The following is an 18,880-nucleotide window of genomic DNA, read 5'->3' as shown; positions in this document are numbered from 1 at the left end:
CTCACATGACCTTGGGCAAGTTTCTTAGTCAGAGACACATGTGAAAGAAGCAAAGTAGATTTAATCCAAGAGAAGCGATGGGGATCCATTAGCATTACCAAACATCAGAAAGTCAAATATCAGAAGAGCTGACTTCTATTAATTTATCATTATTAGCATCATTTTGCATGAGACTGAGGAAACTGAGTAAATAATTGCCAGCAGGCTGAAAAGAAGCATGATTCTAAAACAGTAGAGAAAGAATTCTTGTTCCGTAACTGTTTACTAAAACTAGATAAAATTCCTCTGATAATGTCTCTCATTCTTTCTGACCATGACCTTTAGCCAATCTTCCCATAAACTTGACTTGCCAGAGTTCAAATTGAAACCCAGAACATTTAAGTAAATGAAACAACTCAGTGTCTTTCAATACAAAGACCTCACAATGCTCACAGAGGTGGTTAGGTAACATCTGTTTACAGCTGTGACAGGGTCACAAGGTTTTCCCACACTTTCCAATCTTGCTGAAGCCACCCTCACCCCCACATTTTAAAGGGTCAGAGAGTAAGCAATACAAAGCAATGCACGTGGCAGTGTGCTGCTTGCTCTCAGCAGCACTGGCATCTTCCCTCACATGTGCAGTGATGGCTTTTTGCTGAACTACCACGAAGCTGCGAGATGCTTTCAGCAGCCGTGTGTGTTTGCACACAGAGCAGAACACGAGGCAGGCCAAACTGATGGAATTAATCACAGCTCCATATCATGACTACACCCCAGAAAGGCAGAGTACAGAGGAACAGCCATACTCCACTTGAAACCTTGGAAAAACTAACACAGCACAGCAATCACTGCAGTATTCTTTCTTCTTTTGTTCAGGTGATGTAACTAGTTGGTACAATTCTCCCTCTGTAAGGTTAAAGTCTCTATAATAAAATACTGGTTTTGTATTTATCCATATATCCAAATTGCAGTTCTGCTGTTATTTCAGTGCCTCTGCTTCATTTTCTAAATTTTTAGTAGAACAAAACAAAAATCAGGCAGAGCAGTAAAGCCAGGTCTGAATACAGAGACTGAACATTAAACACATTTTTATGAAGCTGCTTCTTACAGGCAGTTTTCTGAAGTGGAACAAAAAGATAACGAAAATCCACGCAGAGCCACTTACATAACACACAAATGCAAGAGGATGTTTTCCCTCTGGCTGTGAAATACTGATGGTGAAAGCAGAATGACTGGCTAGTTTGGGGAACAGCTCTGTCTCTCACAGAAACTGCTGAAACCAAGAACATGAAGTCAGAATCCTCCCTTTCTACCTCCAAACACGCTATGTCATGTCAGCACACTTTTGCTGGTTTGTGGAAAAAACATGATAAACTAAACTAAAAAATGACATGACAATGGCCCAGGAAGAAAATAACAGATTCACACACACTTCATTGCTAAATCACCTAATAAGCAATTCAAAGAACAATTAGTTTGTGTAATATATGTTTGAATGACTAAACTAAAAACAAGTATCAATACAGTTAACATAGGAATTTAGCCAAATTTTGTAATAAGTAGGAGAGATCACTAATTTTTTTTCATCTAAAACATCTTAAATCAGATAAACTGTTAAATTTAGACATGAAACACTGGAATACTATGAGATACAGCAAAAAGGCACAGCATGCTGTTGCTCACATTCCTGCTTTTCCACACAAGCAATCTACACTTCGCACAGTTCTAGCAGGAAATAAAATAACCTCAGGACAAACATAAGAGAAACAGCTTCATTTCTGGAGGTAACAAGACAAACATGAAATCTTTGTTTCACAGGACCAGCATACTCTAGCATACAGCATATTTTAAAAAAGCAATTCTGCAGAGAATTTCATAAAAGCATGCAGATTTCTGGGTGCACCAAATGCAGCGAGAAGTGTCAACAGTTACCCCCTCCTCCAAGTAAACCATTAAAAGCTGCAAGTAAAATGACAACAAAAAGACAACAACCCTAAACTAAAGATAATCACAAATTACTGAGAAAACGTTGGCATTATACCGATTCTCCCGGGTTGCTTTTCCATTTCATTTTTCTCTCCAAAGTTTGCACGATGCACACTTAATGAACCATCTGTAAATCCACATTTTTTTCCAGCCGGTTTTGTTGTCAGCTCTCTGGGATCCTATTGTGCCATTCTCCTCCCTCTTCCCCAAACACTTCTGCTGCTGATGCAGAGGCTGGCGGCTGCTACAGCATAATGCAGCTTCCAGTAACTATGGCAGCAATAGCTCTGTGCTGAGGCTGAATACCTGCTGCAACAAAATCCTAAGGCTCAAATAAGAGAAGCTACAGTGAAAAATAATTACTTTTGGTAGAAGCTGAAATTTGCCGGCTTTCTCAAAGAAAACATCAGTCAAGTTAGCATCCCCATCTTTTCGACTGCCTGCTGTTCAAGTCCTATTTATCTTTTACAAATTCTTTTTCCCAAGGGAAAAAGAGTTAAAAATAAAGCAGGAAGAAAGATGCTAGCGAGGCATTTTGCGCCCTTGCAAACCCCACACTGAGAGCAGTGACAAGTTAGAGCTACCAGCCTATCCCCTAATTCCCATCTACACAGCTCCCTCCACCTTCTCCAGCTCTATCCTCCCCCTCTTCCCGTGGCCAATCCGGGGCCCTTCCCGCAGGGCTCCGGGCAGCAGCAGGCACCAAGCACCTGCACAGATCTACATCTGCTTCTGCCTGGCACAGGGACCCAAACCTCTCCCTCCTCTTCCCTAAAGCAAAGGGAACAGCAGCGAAAGAGAATATGAGGAGCTTGTGTTGACACCTCCTTCAGCCTCCTGAAGGAATGCCACTCACAGAATTCAAAGCAAAAGCTGGGGAGTGGTGGGAGACAGAAATCAGCTCAAATGGCCAGCAGAGCCAGAAACCTTTAGAAATCTTTGGAAATGTACACACATAGTCATGCCCTACACAGAAGTTACCATCAAGTGAAGCATCATTTAGATTTCTGATTAACTGGTTTGTGTACATAAAAACCACTTTGTTCTGTTTCGTGTGTGGTTTTTTTCAGCTTTTCTATGCAAAACCTCTTTTTCTTTGCCAAAGCCCCCAAGGTAACAGTAAGGCCATGTCTTATTTAAGGCACCCCTTTAAATACATCTCTTAAACAGACCTTTTTGGCCAAGAGTCACAGATACAAGACACAGCCACATTCTCCAATAAAGGTCAATGCTGCCTCTTCAAATTCCAGTTCAGCTAACACAGGTTTTCCCTTCACAATGTCAGTTATATACAGAATTAGTTACCCTGCTAATCCACTATACACAATTCTGCTGTAAATTGTAGAGTTGCTATAACTGGCACAGTGCATTTCTCTGCAAAACAGAATATCTGAGATATCTTTTAAGAAATGCTGAAGTTTTCTTTAACCTTTTTATTTTGCTTTTTGGTAGAGAATTTTGAAATTCTTAAATGAAAGCTATTAGTGGGAAATCAGAGTATGTTACAGATATTAGTTGGACAAGTTAACTATACCACCTAAGATTAATAAATATGTTGGTTATGCTGTATCAAATTTTCCATCCCCCCCCAGTTTAACAACGTTGGTATTTTCAAGGAAAGGAGGTTTAAGCATGTTCCAAGCAGCTAAATAATTCAGTGTACTGCTATACCACTGAACTCTAGTGGAAAAACTCCTGTGGGGTTTTTTCTTTAAACCAGCAAGACAATAAAATCAGAGTTTTTATTTATATGCAGTATAGTGTTAAGGAAATGGCAGGAGAAATACATTTATTATCTGGTTATTTGTGGTGATGCTGTAATATGATGACTCATGCCATTCATAAGCCTTCTGTGTCAGAAAATTGCAGCACTGGGGCTCTTATGAGTAGGGTGTATGAGCAAGCAACCAAGTAAGAGTACAATGACTCACAGTGCCTAAAGCTTTAATATTTGTGTGCACTGGTAGAAAATAGTTTTTCCTCTCATTTCTCAAAATATTTTAGTGTACAATTAAAGTTTGAACTGGTAATTCAACCCATAAAAGGCAGATGAGAAGAACATCATCATCATACTGACAGCCATAAGACTCATACCATTAATAATTATTACTGTAATACATATATTGATATGATCTGAAATAAAAAATCCAGAAGAAAGCAAAGTACCATCAGTTCCTGATGAAAAAGGTATTTAAACATGAAAACTCAACAATTTCTGAATTATTTCTGTTTGCAGCTGCTGTGCTTCTTTGCATGAATGAACCACATTCTATCCTAGGAATTAATTTTTTTTTTTACTTTTCCCTAAAGCAATTTTATTCTCACCAGAAGAGAACCCAATTTATCCAAGCCATTTTCAAAATACTAATGAGTATTCCCAGTACCTACTATTGGCACGAAATTTAATACATTTAGGGTTCTTACATGCTGGAAATTGTTAGCAACTTCAGAGTAAGCCTCACTCCAGTTATGGCTTTTAAATGCACACTACGCATGCAACAAAGATGCAAATCATTTGCACAAGATCTCATATGAAGAAGGAACACAGTTGCAGAGCCTTGCCTGTAACTCAGCTGCATGTACAGATTCTTGTTCCAATATGATAAAATAGTTTGAATAAATTATTTTTTAAAAATAAAATAAAGTATTAGGTTCCATCTCCTCTGGAGGAAACCAGTGTAGCACAGGAGAAAGGCAAAGCTAACGGTGTCAAAAATTTCAGCATGATTTGGACACAGTAATATTCTTACCTTGGCTCAAGAGAGCATTTTTCTTCACAGTTTCTACATTTTTGACTGCAAAAATAAAAATAGGAAATCATAAATATCTGGGGGGAAAAGGCAAGAAAACTTCACTGAAGCCTATTGCACACAATGTTATTGTAATTTTCAGTAGAGGAAGATGCAGATTTCTAGCAGCTGGGAGAGCACACAGAACTTTCAAGTGAGAGGGGGACAGAGAACAAGACACACACACAAGCTTTCCCTGTTCTTATATTTCCTCTAAGCATCTCTTTCTGACAGAGACAAGACCCTGCACTAGGGTGGACTTTTTGCTGGTGATCAAATAAACACTTAGTTCTGTATTATTGCATAGTATCTCACACACACCTTTTAGTACTTGACATTGACTTTTCTTCATGAGACACAACATATATAATTTTATTCTTATAATAAGTTCCTAGTCTAGATGTCTCAACCATAACCCCCACCATGAGCAAAACCACTTGTCTGTACAGAAATTCAGGCTCACAGGTTACAGAGAAGCAAGACTGAGTGGATCAATTCAGTTTACCTATGCCAAAATGATAAAAGGACCTCTGGATTACTTAAGGTGAAAACCAGCTATTATTAGACATGGTTTTCAGATAATTCCTGTAAGAGACAGACTGATAAAACCCAAGCAAATGCAACACCATTTTTCATTTTTTACTGAAGTAACCATCTGAAATCCTCTAGGTAAGCATGAGAGTAACATAAAACGATGTAATGTGCTTGTAATCCTGTCCAAGTGATTAAAAATTGCTCAACACAAACAAAACCATGGTCTGGAAAAAAAAAAAATCAATCAGAAATTTTCTGCAGTTTTGTCAGGTTAAAAAGGGGAAAACTAAGTGCAAATTCGTGCTAAACTGTTTATAATGCTTCTGGATTTCTTCAGGTTTTTTCTAGATTCATCAAAAAACTTGTGACAAGAGAACCACAACTAATGTTTTTAGCAACATAAAGAGAACCTTGGTGTGTACATTTGAAGGTCATTAGGCAAACCCTTATTTTGAAAATTATTTTTAATTTTTCCTAAGGAAAGAACAGCAATGATGTGTAAAATGTTCTTCAGTAAAGAAACCAAATGAAGTAATATTTGGTATAGGCAGGTATCACTGCAGCAAATGAAAAGCAAATGCAGAGATTAAATACCTTAAAGAGAACATATAAAACCCCACTATCCAAGGTGGAAAGCAAGCTGCTTGATTAGAAGCATGAAGGATATTTACAACAGAAATAACATTTTATGTTCATAAAAATGAGATTAAAGACTTCCTCAAAGACATGAAAGATTGCCAGTAAAAACACTCTAGTAAGAAGCAGAACCATCAGCAGCTATGAATGACAAGATGCCTGTTTCTTGCCTTTAACAGGTTAATTGAATGTGCCAGACTGAGAGGAATTAAAAAAGAAAAAAATACAATTATATTTAATTCTGTAGTATTCAATTTTCAATGTTATGAACTGAAACACAGAACATAATTAATTTTCCTAATATATATTAATCACTGTTTCATCACAGCAATCCTTTCCATTTCATAAAGTGTCTGCTATAAAAGCATACACTAAACACAGAGTATGAGCAGCTCTTCAACACTTTGAAAGAGGCACATGCTTTATTTACTGCTCAGTTAAAAAAACCAAACAAACAATTACATTGGCTTTCTGAGATGAAGGGCTCAATGAGGACTTGAACTAAAGGGAATTTATGAACAAACCTTATGATTTCCACAACAAATTAACAGTGAAAGTCAATTTGTAATAATTACCTTGGCTAAATCATATCCTGAAAAGGCCATTCTGTGCATTGAAGCAATAATATTGTAGAAATTATAGATTAGCTGTAAAGCAGATGTCCAAGTGAACTGAATTAAGGCTGGCAGTCTCATCTGAGGCATTTTCTTAATTGAGCATCAATAAATGATTTTGCAGGTTTGTAGCATCTCAATGCCCTATATTAGTCAGCTGGCCAGTGTATTTTCTCTGACATTTTTATTTGCCTGCTTAAAAACGTGATGGGGCTTACTCTGTATACAGCTTACTTTTGTCTGAACCAAGTCCCTGATTTCAGACATCATCTCACAAAACAAGTTGTTTGTTCAGCTGCTTTTTTCTTAGTTTTAAACTTACTTGTAGAGAGAAGAAAGGATATAGTGCGGAGAATTGATGCAACTTCCATCCAAATTGAGCCAGTCCAAAGCTCCACAACTCAGAGTGGGTGGGGTTTCATTAATCTACAGAAAGCACACAACATAGGACAGGAATTAAAAAAAATCACCCAGGAACTTCCAAGGTATCTTTAGTACTGTCATTGTTAACTATTGTGTGCAAGGCTGCATAATACCTCCCATGTGAGTTTATAATCTCACTTCTGCTTAGTCTTTGATAATTAGCAAAATTGCTAAGCTTTTTTTACTGAGTACATCTCTTAGCAGCTCTATTTGAATGCACTGCATGTTTCATTAATCAAGAAATGAAGAAGGACAACAAATAGAAGTTAAGCCCCTTATCTCAACGTGAGTACAAAAGGATGGAAGAGTGGAAAGTATAAAATGTTAATGAATGAGAATCCATTTTAAAAGACAGACTCCTGCCAATATCATTTGATAATATGGTTAACTCCTAAATGAGAAAAATCACATTTTTTTAAGTTAGGTTTTTAGTTATGTTTGTCATTTTAAGAATTTCCTCCTTTCTTAAACATTATTGAACTAGTCAACCAAATAATATCTTACAGTAATTAGTTCCTGAGCTTAACATACCAAGAAATATTTTATATATTTCTGATGTATGTAACAATTAACTGCTTTCAGAGTCAACAACATTTAAGTGCTTAATCTCATAATTTTTCCATTTCCTCTAGTATACTTCTTCATTCAAGACAATGAAATGACAGAGAAGGAAGATAACTCAAAAAATTATCAAATGTGGAAAGAATCTTAACTGTTCTTTTCACTTCAGCATTCTGCATTTTTGTTTCAATCCTACTGTAGACATGGCTAGAAATAGGAAACACTAAATTATTCAAGGGATCTGCATCATCTTTTGCTAAGCACCTCTGAAGGAAATGCTAGTGTCTTCCCACAAAAGGTTTAGTGTCATTACAGACCATTAGATGGACAAAATGAAGCAAGTGAACATGATGATGAGATGAAATATTATCTTTATCAGGCTGGCTTTTAAGAAGCAACAAAATTGGGGAAAAAAAAATAGGAGAGAAAATTAGTTTTAGAACTTACTGATCTTCTTAGTCTTAAAATAGCAGCTTCTGCTGGGTGATTGAATCTAAACTTATGAGATTTGCCAAGGACAACAAGGGCCCCTGTGAAAACAAAAAAAGTAAACATTTACAGAGACATAATCCATCAAAGTACTATAGAATAGCAGGTTAAAAAAAATCTGACCAACAGCTTTTTGTAAATCACAGAACAGAGAACTATTTTTAAAATTTGCCACCACAGAATGGCAGAATTATTGATCAGTAATGACAGCATCCAAGCAAACTCATTTTGGAGATCTCTGCAGACTAAATGTAGCTGCAAATTCCCCATTCATATTAAAGGCCAGCATGACTTCATGCCAAAAACACAACCAACCCACTGCTGAAAACTTGATTTACACTATATTTTTTAGAATCAAGATCACTGCAAGTTCCCCAAAGAACTTAAAGAACCTAAAAGTATGAAAGTCCTATCCATTTAATCTGAACTCATTCATCATAGCCTATGACTTGGTGGCTACCAGCTTCCACCTAAATACACTGTGAGAAAGCTGAAGGTTGTTTCAACCATATTATATAATTGCCAAAAAACCCTTTCAGTGGCCAGCTGGCCTAGAGTCAGTCTCCACTATTTTCCACAATAATGTCTCTTGACTACATGTCTTCCCTTTTCAGAAACCTACAGACTACTGTTGCCAAAAAGAGGTAGAATATTGTCCCCAGTGTTTTAATTTTACTTCTGTCCCGTCTCTAGCCATGCATCAAACCTTGTGGGGCTGGCAGCAGACTGAGAGAAGCCTTTCTTTGATCTGCTCAAGTTCCATAAATTCTAGATCTAGACTGCAGTGCTAAGGTGACCACAATGCAGTGTTCATTCCCAGAAAAAACAAGCCTTACCCTGTGACAGACGGCAGGACCCAGAGACCTCAGACCCATTGACAGAGCAGCGCGCGCCTGGGACCGGCCGCAGTGTCACAATCCCGCAGTGGTTCTCTATCAAACAGTGATTCCTTTCAATCCACTGTCCCTGCAGAACTACAGCACAGAGGTTTATCTCACCTGGTGAAGGGGCTGGGTTTGCCCTCAGAATGGAGGACCACCAAGTCTTTAACACTATGCAAACCTCATACCCCAGAGAACCATATCAATGTGCAAAACAAGGAGATTAAATACTGCTTTTAAATACTTAATCACAGAAAAACTTACTATTGAAACTCACTATTGAAAATAGTGAGATTGTTTCTTTATTCCTGGTACTGGAAAATTACATATCACTGTCTGATTTGTGGGCTGATGTGCAAATTCTTGCTATGTTGAATTTTCTTATTGCCATTATGGCATTTATTGTTTATAATTCACTAATCTATTGGCAGAGAATAATCAGACATAATCAAGCTTAGCAAAACTTAACCAAAGGTGAGATCCTGCAAATTTTCCAATTTCAGTATAAAGTTTCAGTTCTCTATCATAATATCTAACTTCTGAGATTGACTGCTAAAATTAAAAGCAGAAATTAAAGTAAGCAAGACATATGCTAAATAATTTGGATTTCATATCTAAAATGTTCTGAACAAGTAGAGCTGAAAAGCATTTTCAATGTCTGGTGCCACTAGTTTAGGAGAGAACAGCTGAGAATTTGGATGTAAGATGTAGATATTTTTAAACTCTAGTGTAGCCAGTTTGGTCAAATCCAGTGACATTTGGGTCTCTTAAACAAAAAATAATCACATATTTTAGCAAACATTAAAAATGAGTCTCTTCTACTTGCCTTCTTCAATAAAGAAAGCTGACAAAAAGAATCACCACCTAGCTATTACAAATGACAAGTGTAAACCTCTTGGTTTGACCTGAGCATATGATAAAATGAGTTGTAATATCATTCTCTTACCAATATCTTGATCTTGGTCTGAGTCACTTCTTCCAATTTTGGTTGTTCCTTCCTAAAACAAGGAAAGAATTAATTTAAAAGTTGCTTACAGAAAAAAGACTGTATGTATTACTTAAAAAAGCTTTGGTACATCATTTTAGCAAACACTTTAATGCCTCTGAATGACTGAATTGTTTGAAGTAAATGCTGTGTAGTTGCAATATTTCAGCTCACTGTCCCCCTTAGCATAGCAATGACTCTTCATCCTGCAGCTGTGTCAGCTTCTACAACTCCAGTAGATAAAGTAACCCTCAGTGGATGACTGTGCTTGGGACCAGCATTTTGAATACGAACACACATCCTGATGCTTTGAACTTTTACTGTGAGACTCTGTGACTGCAGAAATGAGATTTTAATTTTTTTTTTAAAAAAATTTAAAATATCCATGCAGAAAGAGGGAAGCTGCAAAATGATTATTCAATTGACCAGGCTTTTAAAATTTAAGAGTTCCTAATTTGTAAGGGCACTTTGTCATACATTATGAACTCTTCAACCTAACTACAAAGAATAAGGTGTTTCTGAAACTTAAACAACATCTATGAAAAGTTTTCCTGGTGCTTATAGTATATGGGCAAGTTCCCAAACCTGAAGATTCAGTACCACCAAAGAAAAGAACTGCCTAGAAATAAAAGTCTCCAGAACAAGAAGACTCGATCCGTATTATAGGTCAGTGACGGAAATGAGACAGCAGTTTTATGGTTACCTTCAAATACCAATAAAAACCAGTCATTTACACAATACCATAAGAAGAAAACTGCCCAAAAAAAAAAAGGCAATTAATTTACCATCTGTCTATAACTTTCCATTACCAGTTCTATGCTTTTTTCTTAGGAAAACAAAGCAGGAAAATTTCCCAATTCTAAAGAGACACTGTAATTGGTTATGGTAAAGTGATTGGTAAATGCTTCTAAAACTACTTTCCACTTTAGTGGAAAGCCTTTCAGTTATATTAAAATTAATTATGGACAGTAAACAATGTGATTTTTGTATTCAAGTTAGAACAAACTGAATACACACTCTGCTCCAAGCATATTGTAAGTAAAGCCTAGATTTAAAGATCAAGGAAGAAGTAGTAACTGGAAGCCTGAACTCTGGGAAAACAGAAGCTGTGCTCTACTTCAAGGTGCCCCAGTTCTGGGTACTTACAGGTAAATCACAGTGGGTTTGTGCACTGGACAGAAAGGGAATGGTTATCACAGAGCTCAGCTGTCTGAACCCACCAACAGATCCCTCAGCCACAGGCCCTGCTGAGACTTCATTTGCTGGAGAGGCTGAAGGCTGGATTGTGCCTCTGCTTTGAAGCAATTACCAAATCACATGCCAGTTTAAGTTTCAGCAGACTCAACTGCAAAATATCCACCTGGCTGCAACTTCTAGAAAACTTATGGTCTGCATGAACCTTTGTCCTGTGCCACTCAATCAAGTGAATTAGCAACATGTATTTTAAGTGAATTAGCAACATGTATTTTATACAGAGCGAAGTAAACCAACTCCTAAAAGTTCTCTTAATCAATTACCTTCTTCACTATCAATTATCTTCTTTGGCAATGAAATAGTGCAATTCCAAAAGAAATCTTTTCCAAGTTGCTGAACTAACTCTCTGTAATACAATTTAATTCAGAAGAGTGTATTACAGCAGTATTGGCTCAGGAAATTCACAACAGCATCCCAGGCAGTGGCTTGATTCTGGGTAAGTTTCAATCCAACTAAAAATTGCAGGTGAGACAAAGGGTACAGATAAAATACAAGAAAACCCACTCAGCTTGAGAAAACAAAATAAAAATATCTCAGGACCATGCAGATTTAATTTTTTTAATGCTATTATTGAGCTAATAACTGGAGTATTTCTACTCTTTCCTAATTTAATATTGAGTATTCCACCTGAAGAAGGGAAAGATGTTTCATATGAAACCACTGCACAGCCTGAACTGAGCACACCAGAGCGCATCTTCACATCTGTTGAAATGTTTTTACATTGTTACCTCTTCTAGCTGTGTCATGACTAGGGGTAGAATTCCTAAGGTACATTACAGAACCATAAAGAGTAAGATTGCTTTTCTCCTTCACTTCTGGAAGTACTCCAGCTTTCAAAAAAGGTTATGAAGTACATCTTTTACTGAAACAATAAACAAATTGCATATTTTTAAGCTATGCAAAAAAGGTCAGCTAAATCACAGGAAAACATACATCTTTTATGAATGAAAGCCAGAAAATTAAGCATAAGCACAGCACCGATTAATGCAATTAATATTATGAAATAATAGGGGAGTAAAAGAGTAGCACTATATTTATTTTGCATGATCTGAAAACCGCTGCTGTGACCTCTCTCTAGAAGTACAGTGTAAAGAGCTGTTATATGGTGAAACCCTAATTTGTAAGGAACTGCTAATGTTTTACCTTCTTGCTGTTCAGGTGAAGGTAACAGACACCAGAGACTAAAAGATGTAAAGCACAGAGAAAAGAAAAGGCAGCATCTAGAAGCAAAGAAAGAAGGGACAAAGATGTTAGTGTGACAGAGTCGTGAATTACTCCAGAAGGTGACCCTTCAAACCAAGTTATGCCATTAAAATGAATATGTTTAAATTAGTTATTGTCAAAATTATTATGGGAAAGTATTTGCTCTTTCCCCAATGGCACATAACAGAAAAACATTTAAGTAGTAGTAGTTGCTTTCAAGAAATATTTATTGTTAATGTAAGGTTGAGTAGCTGAAGTTGCATGTTGATCAGCACTGAACATAAATACTTGGTCCCTAATAATTACCTGGTACAATTTCTTTATGTTGGCATGAGAAAAATTAGTTAAGTTTCTCTTTCAACATGACAGAAGAACAGCAAGATTTCTCTTTTAACTATTTGTTGTCATTTTTAAAATGAGTAAAAAATCCTGTGTCCTTAAACTGTCAATTACCACAAAATCTAGATAAAGATTTTTTTATTAGTAGACAGATAGATGATTTTCAGCTGTATTTAACATATATTTTGGCAATGAGTGCACCTCTGTAGAAGTGCCCATTCAAGGTTCCTTTCACATTAAGCAGCATTAATATTTCAGCTTTTAATCAATATTTCTGTTCATTTAAACAACATTAAAAAGTTGAAGTCTGACCTAGCACTTGCCATAACAAAAAACCAAAATTCCCCTAAACCTGACCCTAAATCTGACCCAGCCATGCACATCATATGCCATAATGTGCAGAAATATACATACAATGTTATAAAAGTTTCTTAGTGAAAACCTTGCCTTACATTAGCACCTACACAACAAAAAAGTGTCTATGAGGCCAGGATTTCTATGTGATCTTCAAAAATAGCCACTCAAGAAATATCACAAGTAATTACCCTTCATGCTACATACCTGGTATCTACGTGGCAGTTCTCCTGTAGGGTTAAAAGCAATGTATAAAAGTCATTGCCAAAGTGAGCTTTTGTTCCTTAAACCTTACTTTTATCTATACATATACAAATATTCCAGTCTCAAGTATACAAATGCATAATGAAATTTGGACCAGTGTGTCTGGAACACTTTAAGCACCATCCTTTACATTTCCACGTATATGGAAAGCCCTTGTGCTTTGTGGACTAATTTAAATATTTTGCTTTGCTTGCAGTGCAATATCAAATACTTCGCAAATGCATTCATAAGAGGTCAGATTATATTCATATATTAATGTTTCTCCTTCTCTGTTTCCAATTATTTTCTGCTTTCCCTCCACATTATGTCTTGCGATCTGTGACCTTCATGTTTTGAGAGCTGTTGTAATGTCACCATAACCACACTCCACTTCCAATGAAAACAAGTATTTTCAAATTAAAGGGTAAAATAAGACAATATCTCACCCTGAGATGGTACAGCACCACTCCTGTGCTGAGGATATCATCATCCATGGCCATTAGATGAGGTAAATTAGAATCTATTGTTACTCCAGCTTTTTCTTTGTTGATGTCCACACTGTATTCTTCCATGATGGCTTTCCTGTCTGTCCACTTACTTGTCCAGTCTTTGGTCAATTGCTCAATCTTAAAGAATCAGAGAGGAAATTGTTTCACTTACTAAGTAGGCTAATTTTTCTTTTTGATCATGCTAACAAATTCTTTTACCTGTCCTTGGGAAAAACTTAAAGTCTGCAAAACCTTACCAGGTTAGCGGTGATCAAATCTTCTCAGTAATTTTGGTAAGTGTACAATAATTTCATTTAAATAAATTGGAGTTTATGTTAGAAGGGACAGACTGTGTATAATGAAATGCTGTGATATATTGAGACAGCTTTCAAACAAGAGATAGATTGTGCAGGCTTAGTGATGCACAGCGGACTGTGTCCCATTAAGGACATGAGAATTTTGTCATAAACCGGTGGAGCACATTCAACATGAATTAAAGATAGCAGTTTCCTGCATCTGCAGAGCAAAAGGTTAGGACAAAAGAGTTTTCACAGTGCTTTCACAGCTACAGCAATGCTATCCCCTTGGCCTAGTGGAGAAGGAGCTAGTTACAGCATCAAGTAAATCATACACACCTTCATTTCATTCTGAAGGACCAGCTCAGTCAGATTGCCATCCCTGTCATCACTCCAAGAGGGACTGGAATTTCTCTGGAAAAACAACAGCCACCAAGATCTACATGTTAGTTTTCTTATTCACAACTGGTGGGCATGTTCTTTCACTCCCCAGCATTTCAAGGTGATGAAGTCAAGAGAAGGAAAGACAAAATACACATGGCTGCCTTCCAGCATCTAGCCTACATCACTCTAGCTATTGCATGCAATTTTTTTTGGCATAAAGAACTGGTGAAAAAGCAGTAACAGAGATAGTTCAGTGTAAATAAGTCCTGAAATGTAGTTTCAGGAGAGAAAGAGAGTTTGTCTCTCTCAGTAAAAAATTCTCTCCATGGTTTGGAAAACCAATACACCCTTATTATTCCAGCAGAGAAAAACACCCGGGATGTGAGCTGTATTGTGAGGGCTAACAGATGTTCACAACTCTTTTTGTGGGAGAGAGCATGCAGGAAGTGTGAAACATCAATACATCTCTCGAAGCTTCCATACGCTTAAAAATAAAATATTTCTATTTCATGGTATTTCTGGACAGGTAAACCATCCAACTCTATGAAAGACAGTAAAGGAAATCCTTCTGAATCATTACATGACTACTTATGCTCCAGGTTCACCAGTACAGTGACAGAAAGAGAAGAAATGACAGAAAAGCAGTTAACCTGATAATAATTACAAAATCACCCAGAGAACAGTTTCATTTCTCTCCAGTTACAAACATGGAGAGATAAACATGGAAAGAAAAGCAGATGAGATGAAAGTAAGCTACCTAAAGTAACACAAAAGCTGCAGTAGGGAAATGTTGCTACGTACCACTTCAAAGCTCATCAGCATAGTTTTCAACCTATCAATTTCTTCTCTCAGTTCTCTGATCAGTTTCACATTTGCATCCTGAAACATTGAGACACAGATTGTTGAAAAATCAGTTTTAAAAATACTCTAGCTAAAGAAATCAATGTGGAGATATTCCAACAGGCAGGAAGAGAGGAGAATAGGAAAACTCACAGCAGAACTCCTTGCTTCACTCTGCCAGGCCCTTATGTACTGCCTAGGGACAGGTGGCTCTAATCTTCCATAGATTCTCTTTTACCATAAACTTTTTTCCATCTCTCTTCTGAAAACAGACCTGCCATAGCATGTTTTCTCATCATGACTAGATGGATACATCACTACTTCTAAGGATTTACCTTCAAAATAGTTACATTACATCAGAAAAATGCTGCTACTTAATGCCAGTATACAAAATCAGATTAGAGGAGATGACGTCAGAATGTCATTCAGGATGGTATTAAAAGCCCTTACAGCTGATACATAATGAATTTCCTGTCTGCTTGGTGTGGAAGCATTTATCTCGCTTTCAGAGTAAGCGTTTCTGCACTGGCAGTTTCTGGAAAACAGCTTTTACAGACATTTCAGACAAACTCTCCAGTCAGGAATCAGCTTTCTCTGCGCTGCCAGGTCAATTTGCAGTGAGGGGAAGAAGACTGCAGGGCTGGGGCCAAGGGTCTAGGATAAACTGTGTGAGACAGTGATGGGTACACAAGTTGGGAAGCTGAGAGTGACAAGTGGCTTACCCAGGAGTGTTTGTGACTTTAGCCTGTCACAGAGCTGAGAACTGCTGCTGGCAAAACCAAGCACACAATTGCTGCTACTACTCATGTCTGAAAACTACTTATAGGCACTGGTAATTAAAATGCAAATTAAATTTGGGAAACTTAGGATTAGAAGGGTTTCCTTCTGCCCAAATTTATTGTTAGGAAAGCAAATAGTGAGATACAACTCTAAGATTCTATCCTTTCATCTACAAAATAAAATCTTGATGCACTCATGCCAAATCACAAAAGAATACTATTAAAGCTGTAAAATCAATGGATTAAATAGAAGGAAATGACAGGATTCAAGACCTTTTTTGAAACTAGAATTAACTGTATATTCCTTAAATGAATGCATGGGTGATTCAGTCCTTAAGTTATGTGATCATGTGTAAAGGGAACCTCATGCAGAATTCCAGGTCAAGAATTCTCAGTTACAGAGCAGCAGTTCTAGAGTTTTATATTTCTGGATCAGTACGCACTGCTTGAATTTTGCTGTAAAGACAGACAGAATTATGTACTACCCCATGAATTATTTTTTAATGCTGGTTCTTATGACTGTAGTATCTAAAACTTCCAATCTGTTTTAACATTCTGCCTTTGATTGAGAGAGTTTACATTTTTCACACTTGATAAATGTGGACTGAGTGTAAGGATGGAAAATGAGAAAAAAAGCACGCACTGAAAATTTGCCTTAAGCACCTGAACATCTAGCATTGAACAAGAACAGGATAGCAGAGGCAGCAATAGAATTCAGGCCTCCAGTGCAGCACCTGGCCCTCTCCTTAATATTCTGCCATCTTTTAACTTGTGCAGCCTCTGAAGGACCTCTGCATAATCAAACAAATGATTCTGTCATAAAGTCAGAGCTCATTCCTAGAACAGGCAATGAATGAAGCTTGGGTTCTGTGGCCAAAATTATTCCCACATATTTAAAGACTTCATTATTCTGTGTATTGAGAAGAAGACAAATTGTAGCTGCACAGGCTGCCTTAGGGAGAATTCAAGGCCTCACCTCATTTACTCTGGGCTTGTTAATAATATTTTTGGCATTTGCGGCATATCTTAAGGTACTCATGGTCTCGTTGTAACTGGAGCTGGCAGGTGAGATGGCTAGAGAGAGAAAACAAATCACACAATTTAAAAAAGCATTTAATTTAACTCATCACTTTTCAAAAAGGTGTTTTGGTTTTTTTTGGTTGTTTTTAGTCTTGCTTTTTTAAAAGTTAAAATAAAAGAAATAACCCTAGGGTTATTTCATTAAGCTCACAGAGAATGTCTTCTCCAGATTGTATTTATAACTGAACAAATCACCTAAAATCAAAGCTATGACCTTAAGACTCTTAAACATAATTTCATGCACAATCAGCATGCATTTTCATTTCCTTGAGTATTCTATTGAAGTATTTAGGAAAATCTTTACAAGGACAGATTCTAAGTGCTATAGCTGACTTCTCACTGCAGTAGAAGTGTACATTATGCACAATGCAGTACAAAATATAAAACAATGAATAGAAACTAAACTCACTGGCAATCATAATGGTCTTGGAGTTGCCCCCCAGACTGTCCTTCAGCAGCCAGGTGAGGATGGAGTCGCGGTAGGGGATGTAAGCCGGCCGTCTGGCCCCACTGCTGCTGCCAGGGGGGGGACTGCCCGCATGGCTGCCCTCCCCTTCGCTTGTCACGGTGTTAATGCTCTGGCAGCTGCTGAACATCTGAGAATTTTGTGCTGAGGGAGGAATACCACAGAGCTCAGGAAAGGGGGTATTTTTTTCTGTCATGGCTACTTAATTTTCTTAAATGTCACTGCAGTTTATGAAGACACCACACAGCTGCTCAGTTGAGTTTTTTGACGTAAATGCAAATAAACATTTACACTCAACACACAGTGAGCGAGTCATACACTTTTATCCCTACCCTTCAATATAAAGAACTAATGTGCTTACCTAAAGTGGATATGACAATTCCAAGTGTAACTAGTGACTTGTTAATATTGGCACCTTCAGTAATTCTATCTTTACAGTAACTGGGATCAGCTCTTTCACTGTAGCAAGCAAGCATGAAAGACAATGCAAAATAAACAAAAATGCTTAATTATTAATATCCAGTCAATAGAAAAACATTATGTATTTTCAAGCAATACAAGAAAACAGAATTTATGAACTCTGCAATTAAAAACCCCATATACGTCAAATATTTTATGTTGCCCTCTATTCCAAAAAGTCTGAACAACCATGAGCAAAGGCTGTTGGTGCAAAATAGCATTGAAGGCCCACAAAACATAAACTCAAGTCTGAACTAGGCAACCCAGTCATAGTGGTTCTGAATTTAAAAAACAACATGCATTTCACAATTCCACAAGGGTAGACTGGCTCAGTACAAAATTCTGTATATTCCCTCAATGCTACTTTCTCTAACCATACGTGCATGGTAATTTATGTTCTTGAGGAAACAAAAGTCCTTTTCTATGGCTGTTCTGTAATTCTTCAGCATAATTTCCATCTTTCTGTTTTCTCTCACATCCAGCACAACCACATGTTCCTCACTGAAATGCATAGCAAAGATCAGAGACTTAGGAACTTTTGGAATATGAGCAACATGAACAGTGAGATAAAACTGTTTTCTCCTGCCAATGTTAGGCATGAGGAACACATTCCTTTTCCCCCCACCTCTTTTCAAGCTCAGATTTAGTAATTCCAACAACAACTACCAGAAAAAACGCTTTATAAGAATACAGAGCTGAATGGAATTACCTTAAGTGTATGCAACAGCACAGTACTGGTTCTGAGGACCCAGGAATTCCCTTCCCCAATGAACACCAATACCCAGTACAGAAGAACTACTGACAAAGACAATATTAGC

The 18,880-nt window shown here is 37.2% G+C and overlaps 1 protein-coding gene across 1 annotated transcript in view; it reads right to left on the bottom strand.

Moving 5' to 3' along the window:
- The window catches only part of STARD9 (StAR related lipid transfer domain containing 9), a 98,849-nt gene that overhangs the window by 28,043 nt on the left and 51,926 nt on the right, over positions 1-18,880 (bottom strand). Inside the window, exons 11-21 of the mRNA XM_015630255.3 lie at positions 17,965-18,062; positions 17,547-17,747; positions 17,034-17,131; positions 15,240-15,317; positions 14,394-14,468; positions 13,717-13,896; positions 9,839-9,890; positions 8,848-8,985; positions 7,970-8,052; positions 6,861-6,964; positions 4,716-4,760 (exon numbers count right to left, since the gene is read on the bottom strand). Of these exons, the coding sequence (XP_015485741.1) occupies positions 4,716-4,760; positions 6,861-6,964; positions 7,970-8,052; positions 8,848-8,985; positions 9,839-9,890; positions 13,717-13,896; positions 14,394-14,468; positions 15,240-15,317; positions 17,034-17,131; positions 17,547-17,747; positions 17,965-18,062 (1,152 nt within the window). The remainder of the gene's footprint in view (positions 1-4,715; positions 4,761-6,860; positions 6,965-7,969; positions 8,053-8,847; positions 8,986-9,838; positions 9,891-13,716; positions 13,897-14,393; positions 14,469-15,239; positions 15,318-17,033; positions 17,132-17,546; positions 17,748-17,964; positions 18,063-18,880) is intronic.

The sequence above is a fragment of the Parus major genome, chromosome 5 (assembly GCF_001522545.3).
Source record: "Parus major isolate Abel chromosome 5, Parus_major1.1, whole genome shotgun sequence".
Taxonomy (NCBI): domain Eukaryota; kingdom Metazoa; phylum Chordata; class Aves; order Passeriformes; family Paridae; genus Parus; species Parus major.
The sequence above is the reverse complement of the archived record's forward strand: the minus strand, read 5'-3'. Positions and strand labels throughout refer to the sequence as shown.